At 55.8% G+C, this 11,151-nt stretch overlaps 1 protein-coding gene across 3 annotated transcripts; it reads left to right on the forward strand.

Moving 5' to 3' along the window:
- Nucleotides 1-633: 633 nt before the first annotated feature.
- Nucleotides 634-9,496, forward strand: TINCR (TINCR ubiquitin domain containing). Of its 3 annotated transcripts, none has more exons than XM_061422552.1 (3): nt 664-971; nt 4,592-5,016; nt 6,485-9,496. In XM_061422552.1, exons 1-2 carry the CDS (start codon nt 712-714, stop codon nt 4,662-4,664), a joined length of 333 nt encoding a protein of 110 aa, XP_061278536.1. In that variant the 5' UTR covers nt 664-711; the 3' UTR covers nt 4,665-5,016; nt 6,485-9,496. The 3 variants fall into 3 exon arrangements, with proteins under 3 accessions (XP_061278535.1, XP_061278536.1, XP_061278537.1); XM_061422553.1 differs by lacking the exon at nt 6,485-9,496 and adding an exon at nt 3,955-4,066 and having other exon boundaries at nt 4,592-5,760; XM_061422551.1 differs by lacking the exon at nt 6,485-9,496 and having other exon boundaries at nt 634-971; nt 4,592-5,760.
- Nucleotides 9,497-11,151: the final 1,655 nt, after the last annotated feature.

Below are 11,151 nucleotides of genomic sequence, written 5' to 3' on the forward strand. Positions count from 1 at the left end.
TTGGGGTAAAAGCCCAAGTCCTCCGTGTGGACCCTCAAGGCCCTGCACGACCTGCTGCATTCCGCCCCCACCGTCCCCCCGCCCCCTTAGCTCACTCTGCTCCAGCCCCACTGGCCTCCTCATTGTTCTTCCAAGACACTAGGCAGGGTCTTGCCCCAGGGCTTTTGCACGGGCTGTTCCCCAGCTCAGCATGTAGTAAGCACTCTTGATTGTGACCTTTTGCGTGGCTGGCTCACTCCTCCGTCAGATCTCCATTCAAATGCCACCTCCACAGAGGGGCCTCCCTTGACCTTGATCTCTGAAATAGCCGGCCAGTCTGGAGCTCTGGTCCCTGCCTGGCACTTCCCACGATCGGATGCAGTGTGCATTTACACAGTGATCTTGATGATGCGGCTGTTTTCTGTACATTTCATTCCCTGGTTCCCTGGGCGCCTCCATCTGCCTGGCGCGCAGTAGGCACTTAATACATCTCGGCGTAAACCGAGGGTGAGGGTGAGGGTCTGCGGGTGAGGGCTCGAGGCCGGCGAGTCTCCCGCCGCTCCCCGCCCTCGCGGGGCCTCCAGCCTGCGCGCCGGGCGTGCCCAGGAGGGCGGGGCGGGGCGCGGCCGCGGCGGGGGCGGGCGGCCTGGCCGGTCGGGTGGGTGCGGAGGGCGGGCGCGCGCGCGCGCGCGCGCGGGGCCCTGCGCCGGGTCCGAGCGCCCGGTGCGGGCCATGGAGGGGCTGCGGCGGGGCCTGTCTCGCTGGAAGCGCTACCACATCAAGGTGCACCTGGCGGACGAGGCGCTGCTGCTGCCGCTCACTGTGCGGCCGCGGGACACGCTCAGCGACCTGCGCGCCCAGCTCGTGGGCCAGGGAGTGAGCTCCTGGAAGCGCACCTTCTACTACAACGCGCGGCGGCTGGACGACCACCAGACGGTGCGCGACGTGCGCCTACAGGACGGCTCGGTGCTGCTGCTCGTCAGCGACCCCAGGTGGCCGGGGGCTGGGGCGGCGACCTGGGAACTGGGGCGGGGGCCTGGGGGCGGGGGTCAGGTGGCCCTGGCAGGAGTTCCGGGTGAGGGGTGAGTCAGGGCTCCGGGGAGACGACGGGGAACTGGAGTGATGGGTTGGGAGGTGGGTTAGGATTGATGGGGCCTGGGGGGCACTGGTGGGCCTGGTTGGGGTGGAAGATGGGAGGTGGTGGGTCAGGGCTGGGGAGGGAACAGGGGGCCTGGCTGGGTCCCAGGCGACGGGTGAGTCAGGCCTATGGGGGAGATGGCAAGGAACTGAGAGCCTGGCTGGCATCCCGGGTTGGGTGGGAGGTGGGTCAGGATGGATGGGGCCTGAGGGGGCACTGCTGGGCCTGGCTGGGGTCCTGGCTGGGGGTGCTAGAGGAAGATAGCAGGGCACCCCAGGGCCTGGCTGGCATCGCCAGTGCGGTGGGAAGTTGGGAAGTGGGTCAAGCTGGGGGGAGGCGAGGAGAGAGCTTGGCTGGGATAGGGAGGAGTGGGATGGTGGTTGCTGGGGAGGGTGACTAGGGGCCCTTCTCACCCCTGTGTTTGCCGCCCCCATTCTCCCCTCCAAGCACTGGCTATTGTGGGAACCCGCTGGGAAGGAAAGATGGAGGGAGCCAGGTGCCAAGAAAGGTCAGGAGGGCTGCTCGATCCCCCTGCGGGCTTTCTTCTTTTATCACTCTGCCTCTCTGAAGCCTCCCCTGCATTTCTCTTGATCTTTCTGTTTTCCGTCAGTCTCTCTCTGGGGGATGCTGTCCCTGTTAAATTTCATTTCCTTTCCTTCTTCCTGTCTCTGTTTCTCTGTGTCTCTATTCATTTCTGTCTCTGCTGTTTTTCTCTATGTATGTATGTATGTCTCTCTTCCTTCTCTGCTCATCCATTTCCCCCACTACTCCTGTCTTCCCGACAAACTCCTGCTGCCCTTGCTGCCCATGCTCTGATCTGGCCATCTGGGGATATCCAGAGAGGTCCCCTGGCCAAGGTGACCTGACACGAGTGGGTCTCCCAATTCAAGGAGGGTGGGGGTTGGGCAGAAGGGCCATGGGAACAGCACACGCAGACCCCTGGGGCAGCTTTGGGACATGGTGAAGGCTGATGCTTGGCTAGATGGACAATGAGATGGAGGAGATGGGCAGGGGCTGGTCCCAGAGCCCAGGATAGACATGCTGGATGGGGGAGGAACTGGAACTTTCTGTGTTATCTTGGAGTTTATGGGGGTGATGCTTGCTGGGCCCCTAGAGGCTTGATCCACCAAGCCCAGGGTGGCTTTTTAAAAATATTTATTTGACCGCACTGGGTCTTAGTTGCAGCACTTGAGATCTTTGATTTTCACTGTGACATGCGTGATCTTTCAGTTGCAGCATGCAGACTCTTAGTTGCAGCATGTGGAATCAAGTTCCCTGACCAGGGATCGAACCCAGGTCCCCTGCATTGGGAGCTCAGAGTCTTAGCCACTGGACCATCAGGAAAGTCCCTGGGGGATATATTTTGAGAGCAGTAGTCTCAGATGACAGTCCTGAAGGCTCAAGATGCCGTAGGAGGGCTTGCCTCTCCAGGACCTCTCGAGGGAGGGTCTCGGGGTAGGAGGAGATGGAGGTGCGCTGGGAGAGGATGTTCCTGGCAGTGGCCAGACAAAGCCTAGCAGCTGAATGATGCACAAATGCCCGCACAATCAATGTTCAATATACAATAAGCATTCATTAATTGCCTACTGTATGCCAGGTCATGTGCTGGGCACTGCATTCAGCAGGGACCCAGACTAGGCTTGCCCTCATGGAGCCCAGTCAGTCTAGTGGGAGAGACAGACAAGGAACCAAATAAATATGTGATTAAAACATCAGGCTGTAATAAGTGCTGTGGAAAGTTGCAGGAAGGTCAAGAGTGATGGAGGTGCTGCTGCCTTATCAACAGTGGCCAGGGGAGGTGTCTCAGAGAAGGTGACATTTCAGAGTACCATGTGAAGGACCTGATTAAACAGAGAACAAGAGTAAACAGGAGGCAGAGGGCACAACATATGCAAATGCCCTCGGGCAAGACCTGGTATGTTGGAGGAACATTGAGGAGGCCCCTGTGTCTGGGGCAAAGTGAGCGAGGGGAAGAGAGGGAGGAGGGGAGGGCAAGGAGGGGCTGGGGCAGGTCATGCAGGACCTTGTGGGCCATGGGGAGGACTTGGGCTTTGACCCCCCCAGGGAGATGGGAGCCCTGGAGGGCTATGGGCAGAGGAGGGGTGTGGCCTGACTCAGGTGCTCACAGGCACCCTCTGCAGGAAGGATAGACTGGTGGAGGGGGGAGGTCTGGTGATGGAGAATGATGGTGGCAGCTGAACTAAGACAGTCAACTTGCTGCTCCTCCAACTCTCTAGGTGTGGTCCTACCTCAGGACCTTTGCACTGCCGTTCCCTCTACCTGGAATGCTTTCCGCTTCCCTCCCTCAGCTCCTTCAGGGCTTGGTTCAGTGTAGATTATCCTCAGTGTAATCTTATCCTGTACACTTATCCTCAGTGTAATTTTCCCTGACCACCTGTTTAAAACTGCATCCCACCAACACCTGCTTTATCTTTCTCCCTGGAACTAACTTGTCTATATTTCACTGATTATTTTTGCTAATATTTTACTAATTCTTTTCACCCCATCTCCCCCACTAGACTGTAAACTCTGTGAGGGCATTGTTATCCATCCTATTCACTGCTGTCTCCCTAGTTCAGTGCCTGGCACACAGTAGGTGCTCAACAAATGTTTATTGACTGTATGATTTCTGGAGGTGAGGAAGAGGATGCTCAGAACATCTTCCTGGAGTCCTAGTGGCTCCTGGAAGCAAGAGAGAGGATCTCTAGGGTGGAAGCGAGTCATGGCAGATGCAGAAAGATGCACTGGCTGGATACCAAGCAAACCAGGAGGCCTTAAGTGCCAAGGTGAGGGCTACATTGGCCTGTAACCTGTGTCCTTCTGTATCCCTCCTGCAGGTAACCTGGGTTGGAGGACGTGGAGCCATGGCCGAGGGGACCAAGGCTGCTGGCTGAAGGAGCAGGCTGGGATGGGGAGGGGAATCTCCTGGGAGCCTTGACCTCACTCAGGGTAAGCCTCTCTAGTACTTGGGACATGGAAGGGACCCTGGAGATAATGGAGACCATAGATAGGTAAACTGAGGCCCAGAGACGAAAAGGAACTCTTCTCTCTGATGACCATCACCCCTCTCATATTCCTACACTTCTAGACCCTGGGGTAGGGTCACTGGCCTCATTCTCACTTCCCTTTGAACTAACACGTGGCCCTGAGTAATGCTGCCCTGACTTGCTGTGTGTCCTTGGGCAAATTGCTCATGTGCTCTGGGTTCTGTTACTCCTTCTCCTACCATTGAAAGAGTGGGCTTTGGTTGGCATGTTTGGTGTAGTTGCACTCTTTGCCTGCAATTCCTGTGACTGCCACCAGGTGGCTCCAAGTGCCAAGCTACTCTGGCTACCAGGATGATGGAAGGGGAGGAGCTGGTGGCAGGTATTAGGGGAAAGGTAAGAAGGAAGACTGGTCAGAGAGCTGGTCTTTCATCCTTTTATTGGGGCCTGGATTGAAATTCTCTTATTCCCTCCCTCCTGCTGTTCCAAGGTTCTGGGCTCCCAGGATAGATGCTGAAACACTGGCCTGCCCAGCTGCTGCCCACCACCTGGGACCTTTCTGACGGAGCCCTAGTCCTTGACACCGACTGAGGACATTGCTGCTCCAGGGCAGCCAGCCTTCCAGTTATGCTGTGTGATCCTGAGGCCATGGCTCCCACCTTGGAGCTTCAAGTGCCCAGGGGGATCCACAGTGTCATCTTGGGAGGCAGCCGGAGGATGTCACACATGGAAAAGCATAGAGCGGAGAGGAGGGGAGCTTGTGGGCATCACCAGCTCCTGCCTTGGACATTCTCTCAGGCATGCCTCTGCCCAAGCTGTGCCCCTTGCTGGAAGCACTTTTCACACCCCTGTCTTCAGCTCCAGTCCACCGGGGATTGCAGCCTCCTCCAGGAAGGATTTCCTTCTTCCCAGACAGTGAGCACCTTGTCTTCTTTGGGGCCCCCACAATCTCCCTCTACTGTGAACAGCCTCAGCTGGTGGGTGTGGCTGGTTACTCACGAAATCTCAAATGACTGAAGGTGGAGTACCCCAGCCCTCTCTCAGCACTCCAGTGTCGCACTGTGCCCCTCCCCCAAACCTCTCTGCATGTTGTACCCAGGCCCTTCCCTTGTCGGCGTCCTTCACTTGCAGCACAGGGTCTTCTGGTTGAATGGGTGGGGGTTGGGGGTGGGGGTCTGTGCCTGGCAGAGTGCTGAGACATTGATGATAATCATGGGGGGTGATCCGGACTATTCCAGGCAGTGCGTTATAGGAATTCTGGGTACAAGACCCTCTGGGTAGGGAACTCCCTGTGGTCCAGTGGTTAGGACTCTGCTTCTGCTGTGCTTCCAGCCAGGGTTCAATCCCTGGTTGGGGAATTAAGATCCCGCAAGCTGCAGTGTGGGGACAGAAAAAAGAAAAAAGGCCCTCCAAGAAGAACTCGGCAACTCAATTGTATTTCTGATCTTTGGCCACAGGGCATCGGGTCCTCTATGCAGTCCACCCACCGCCTGGGGTAGCCCATTCACATGCACCCTAGGGGGCTGCATTCACGCCCTGGATGCTGGCCTCACAGGGCAGAGGCTCAGGAGTCTGGGAAGAAATAATGTTTTAATTAAGAGTTTTGTTGGCTGCAGGGCCGAGAGTAGGGACAGATGGATAATAAATCATGGCCAAGGGGAGAGTAGCGCTCAGATCAGACTTTGTCTTCCACTGGTTGGGGACAGCACCAGGCCTGCGGGGCTCCACTAGGCTCCCCTCAGACAAGCCTCTCCGGGACTGGCGTTCCTCCTGCTGGGGCCAGGCAGCTCAGGCCCCTGCTCCTGCCTGCTTTCAGCCTCAGTGGGTCACGCAAACGCTGAGGGACATGCCCACTCCCCATCCCCCACCCCCACCCCCAGGACCCAGCAGGAAAGTGGGGCTTCTAATAGTCATCCCAGCTCCATTCTTTGGTTCTCACTATGTCCCAAGGTCTGTGCCTGGCCTCCACTTACTCTAGTCTGCCAACTGAAAGGATTGTCAGTGGTGGTGAGGATTATGACCCATTTTACAGATGGAGCATCCAAGGTCTGCTGCCCTGGCCATCCTTGAACTGAAGGGTCCCCAGCCCATGCACAGGTCCCTGATAGAAGAAGGGGGAGAGTTTCCTGCTTCTTGGCTGAGGTGGGGGTGGGAGAAAGCATTTTCAGGCCTTTTTTGACATTTCACAAACAGTATGCAAATTTCATGCAAATCACATGCAAATCAGCACTCATTTCTTAATCCTCGACAGCTCCACCGCGTTCTAAAATAATAATGTTGGACCTGTCTCTTGGTATTGGCCTGGAGGAGGGGTGCAAGTCTTTTTCCCTTCCATTGTTCTCTTTCTCTCTTTCTTCCTGTTATCTCTTTACTCCCTTCACAGTGTTTGTTGGAGTCCTCCCAGTCCTGAGATGAACACAAACAGCAAAAGTGGCTTCTGACATTCCCATTTTCCAGATGGGAAAACTGAGGCACAGAGAGGGCCAAGCCTGGCCTGAGATCCCAGCACCACTTGTGGAAAGCATCCCCATCAAGTGCTGCCATAGACCAAAGTGGACAGTACCTGTGACCCACGGAGGAGAGATAAGAGTGGTTGGAGCAGGCCTAATACAGCTTGGAGGAGCCAGGGGGAATTCTCCTTGGGTTTCTTGGCCTTGAGTGGCAGTCTGCTTGGATCTGGAGAAATCTGACATCTACTGATCTTACTCCTCAAGTCATTTCTCCTGCTATGCCATCATCATGTTCTTTGAATTCGGGCCACAGCCTCTCTGCTCAGTTTGCATGCCTTACTGTTTCTATTTGCAAACTCCTCTTCATCCTTCAAAGTCCCAGCTCTCATGCCCCCTTCGTCATGCAGCCATTTCTGATCCGTCTGAGGTCTGATCTTTCTCTCTGGTCCAACCCTGACCCTTTTGCGTACAGCAGCATTATTGTACACTCTGGATTGTTCCCAGCACTTTTCTGATGATTATTTTTTGTTTTTGGTTGCACTGGGTCTTAATGGCTGTGCTCAGGCTTTCTCCAGTTGTGGTGAATGGACACCACTCTTTGTTGCGGTTCACAGGCTTCTTACTGCAGTGGCTTCTCTCGCTGTGGGGCACAGGCTCTAGGCACACACGTTTCAGTAGCTGTGGCACATTGGCTTAGTTGCTCTGCAGCATGTGGAATCTTCCTGGCCCAGGGATCGAACCCATATCGCCTGCATTGCCAGGTGGATTCTTATCCACTGTACCACCAGGGAAGTCGAACATTTGTCTGATTTATACACACCTCCAGACTTGTATTTTCTGCCCAGGAAGTGCTTTCGGGTCTTTTTCACCTGACGTAGTCCTACATTTTCAAGGTCCTGGCACTAACGCCCAATCTCCATTGGGTTCAGCAGCCCTCTCCCAGTTGGCCTCTGGGTCCTAAGCCTCCAGCCCGCCTGGCTCACTCCTGACCCACAGAACAGGGAGGTCTGTTTGTCCTCCCAGTCTTAGGAGTCACCTCTAAGTCACCCAGGATCACTCAGGCTGGGACTAGGTACAGAGGGACCGAATTGAGTGTGTATAGAATAACAGATTAAGTGTTTGGACACACGGCCAAGTTCAATCTCCCTAACTTGGCCTTGAGCTTCACCTTCCATTGACAGTTCAGCCCCAAGCACGTCCTTTCCTCTTCCCTCTTTACTCATCTCCAGGAATGCTTTTCCCTTGACTCCTATTCTGGGTGACCCCAAGCCAGCCCCCTCCCATCTCTGGGCTGTGAAAATAGGGGAAGCCTGGTCCCCGCCTCAGGGCCTCTCAGGTTCCTGGCTCCACCCCAGAAGCAAGTCTGGGCTGTGAGGAGTTTCGGGTGAGACTTGGCAGTTACCATCTCTCGCTGGGGCCCGCGGCGTCCCGGGGAGGGGCCACCTCCCGCCTTGGCTGCCCGCTCACTTTGTGCTCCCAGAAATTGGAGGGGAATTTTCCTGGGTGGCAGGTAAACCCAGGTGGTTCCCAGAGGAGGCATCTGTGGCTCAGCCAGAAACTTCAGGTGCCCGGACTTCCCACTTCGGTTTTGCTCTGCCTTCCTCCCTTCCCTTCTCTCTCTGGGACTCCAGACTGGATTCTGGCATTATCTAACTTTGTCCATTACTTCAACGGGCATATGTTGAGCGTGCTCTGTGTGCCTGGTCTGGTGCTGGCTGCTGGAGATACCAACACAGAGCTTGCTTTGGCTGCCTTAGATGGCGGGGCAGGCTGTTCACTGCACAAAAATATCCAGCTGGGGTCAGAGGGCCTCAGGAAGGGGACTCTTTTTGAAATTCACACAAAGTGTCCTATACCACTGAGTGGTGGTCCTGACCCTGCTGCCTCCCTGCCTGCCCCCAACCTGTGTGTCCATCCACTCAGTCTCTTCTGCACGTATCTGCCTCCCATTTATCACTTCTTTCTCTGTGTCTCTTGATCTCTGCTTCTCCACTGTCTCATTCCAAGTCTATCTGTCTCCATTGCTGTCTCTCTCTCTCTCCATGTCTCTGGCAGTTTCTCTGTCTCTTTCTCTCTCCATATTCCTGTATCTGTCTCTCGTATCCACTCTCAGAAAGGATACCCTTTCCTGCCGATCCTCTGAGCGCAACCTCTGGGGTGTTTCCAAAAGCTGCTGGGACTGCCCATTCTGTAATTGTGGATGAAGCACCTCCTGTTTGCAGGCACTGAGGACAGCATGGTGACCGGGACACCCAGCTGTTGGCCGTCTTGGAGTTATAGATCCAGCAGAGGAGACAGAAGCCACAGGGCGGTGCTCCTGGGACCCTGGAAACCCCTCCTCTGAGCTTCCCCCCAGTCCTCTTCTGAATGACCTCGGGTGGTCCTTGTTCCTCTGTGGGCCTCAGTCTCCAAACCTGCCCAAGGAGGGAGGGAGGTGTTTAAGGTGGCTGGGCCAGACTGCACGGTCTGGGCTATCTGTAGGCAGAGAGATCCTGACTCATCCCCAAGCCAAAAAGGGTTTGAAAGAATCCTCTAACGGAAAAACAGTTCTAAGAAAAAAGAAAACAAAAAGTCACAGTCACCTGCCCAGGCTGCTGTCTGACTCACCTGGGGTGGAAGCAGCCTCACTGCCATCCCCTGGAACATCTGAGAAACTTGCCACCTCTTCCCCTGATGGCCCCTGGCTGCTGTTGGCCTCACCGTGATGGCTCCAGACCTGGCACTGACCTCACGCTTGTGCTGTGGGCTCCAGTCCCACTTAACCACCTTGCTGACCTCTGAGTGGGAGAAACTCTTTCTGGCCACAGGACCTTTGCATGTGCTGTTTCTGCATTTGGAAGACCCTCTCCCCACCTCTCCCCTTTCACTCTCCGCTTTGCGGGTTCAATATCACTTCCTTGGGGAAGCTCTGAACAACCACGTCCCCTTGGTTTTGCATTCACAAAGTATCCTGTTCTCTTCCTTTGTAGCATTAATTATTTATATTATTATTCATTCAATGTGTTATTTTCCCCACTAGCCTCTGGGCACCAAGAAGGCTGGGATGAGGTCTGGTCTGGTCACTGCTGGATTGTGCAGCATTGGGAGTGGGAGCCAAGGACACCCTCCCTTCTCAGGCTCCATAAGGGTCCCCCGCCCTGGTTTCTGCCACCACTGGGTCTAGCTCCAGGTGGCTGCAGGGCACAGAGCCTGGGGATTGGGATTCCACGCACTCTGGCTCCTGCCACTTTGATAAATGGGGGAAATTCAGAATTAATTATTGACTGCTGCACCGAGCCGGCCTGATCTGGACAGATAAAGAGTGTCCTCACTGTCGCGGCTACCCAGCACTTCTCGGAGTTTATTAGAGGTTGGGAGGCGGCTGGCCAAGGGGGAGAAGCCCAGAAGGCATGGAGCCAGATGGAGCTGGTTTGCAAAGCCTGGCTCGGCCAGGCCACTTCGGAAGGCCACAGCGGTCCGCGGATCTCATTGCCCTTTGGGAAGGTCGTGTAGAAGCCGGGGCGGAGGGGAGAACTTGGGCTTTTACACTGAGGGAGGCGGGACCCTGGAGGGCTGTGCGCAGAGGAGGGGCGAGGCCTGACTCAGGTGCTCACAGGCGCCCTCTCGTGGCTGCTTCTGGGAGGCCCGACTGTGGGGGCTGAGTTTGGGAGCCAGGACCCGAGGGTGGAGGCAACTGCGCTGGTCCAGGTGAGTGATGATGGGGGGAAGAGCGTTCCAGGCAGAGGGAACATGCAGTGCAAAGGCCCTGAGGCAGGGCCATGCCTAGTGTGGGAGGAACAGTAATGAGGCCCATGTGGCGGGAGCAGAGTGAGGGAGAGGGGAGCGGGAGGGGGGCCGGCTGGGAGGAGACAGGGCAGGACCTGGTGGGGAGGGTGTGGGCTTTTCCTCCTAGATGGATGGGATGTGGTGGGCTTAGCAAGAACAAGAGCTCTGACTGGCGAAGGCTGGTTGTACTGCCTCTGGATCCAGGCACTCCAGCTGAGTGCCTGAGGTTAATGGACTTCCCAGGTGACTCAGAGGTAAAGAATCCGATTGCCAATGGAGGAAATGCAGGTTCGATCCCTGGGTGGGGAAGATCCCTTGGAGAAGGGAATGGTAACCCATTCCAGTATGCTTGCCTGGAGAATCCCATGGACAGAGGAGCTTGGGGGGCTACAGTCCTTGGGGACGCAAAAGAGTCAGACACAACTTAGTGACTAAACAGCAGCAACAGTGAGCCTAATGACTTGCCCTTCTGGGCCTCAGTTTCTCATCCATAAACTCAGTCCAATAGTAGGACACCCTCTCATAGTTCAGTTCAGTCGCTCAGTCGTGTCCGACTCTTTGCGACCCCATGAACCGCAGCACGCCAGGCCTCTCTGTCCATCACCAACTCCCAGAGTCCACTCAAACCCATGTCCATCGAGTTGGTGATGCCATCCAACCATCTCATCCTCTGTCGTCCCCTTCTCCTCCTGCCCTCAATCTTTCCCAGCATCAGGGTCTTTTCCAATGAGTCAGCTCTTCGCATCAGGTGGCCTAAGTATTGGAGTTTCAGCTTCAACATCAGTCCTTCCAATGAACACCCAGGACTGATTTCCTTTAGGATGGACTGGTTGGA

The sequence above is a fragment of the Bos javanicus genome, chromosome 7 (genome assembly GCF_032452875.1).
Source record: "Bos javanicus breed banteng chromosome 7, ARS-OSU_banteng_1.0, whole genome shotgun sequence".
Lineage (NCBI taxonomy): Eukaryota > Metazoa > Chordata > Mammalia > Artiodactyla > Bovidae > Bos > Bos javanicus.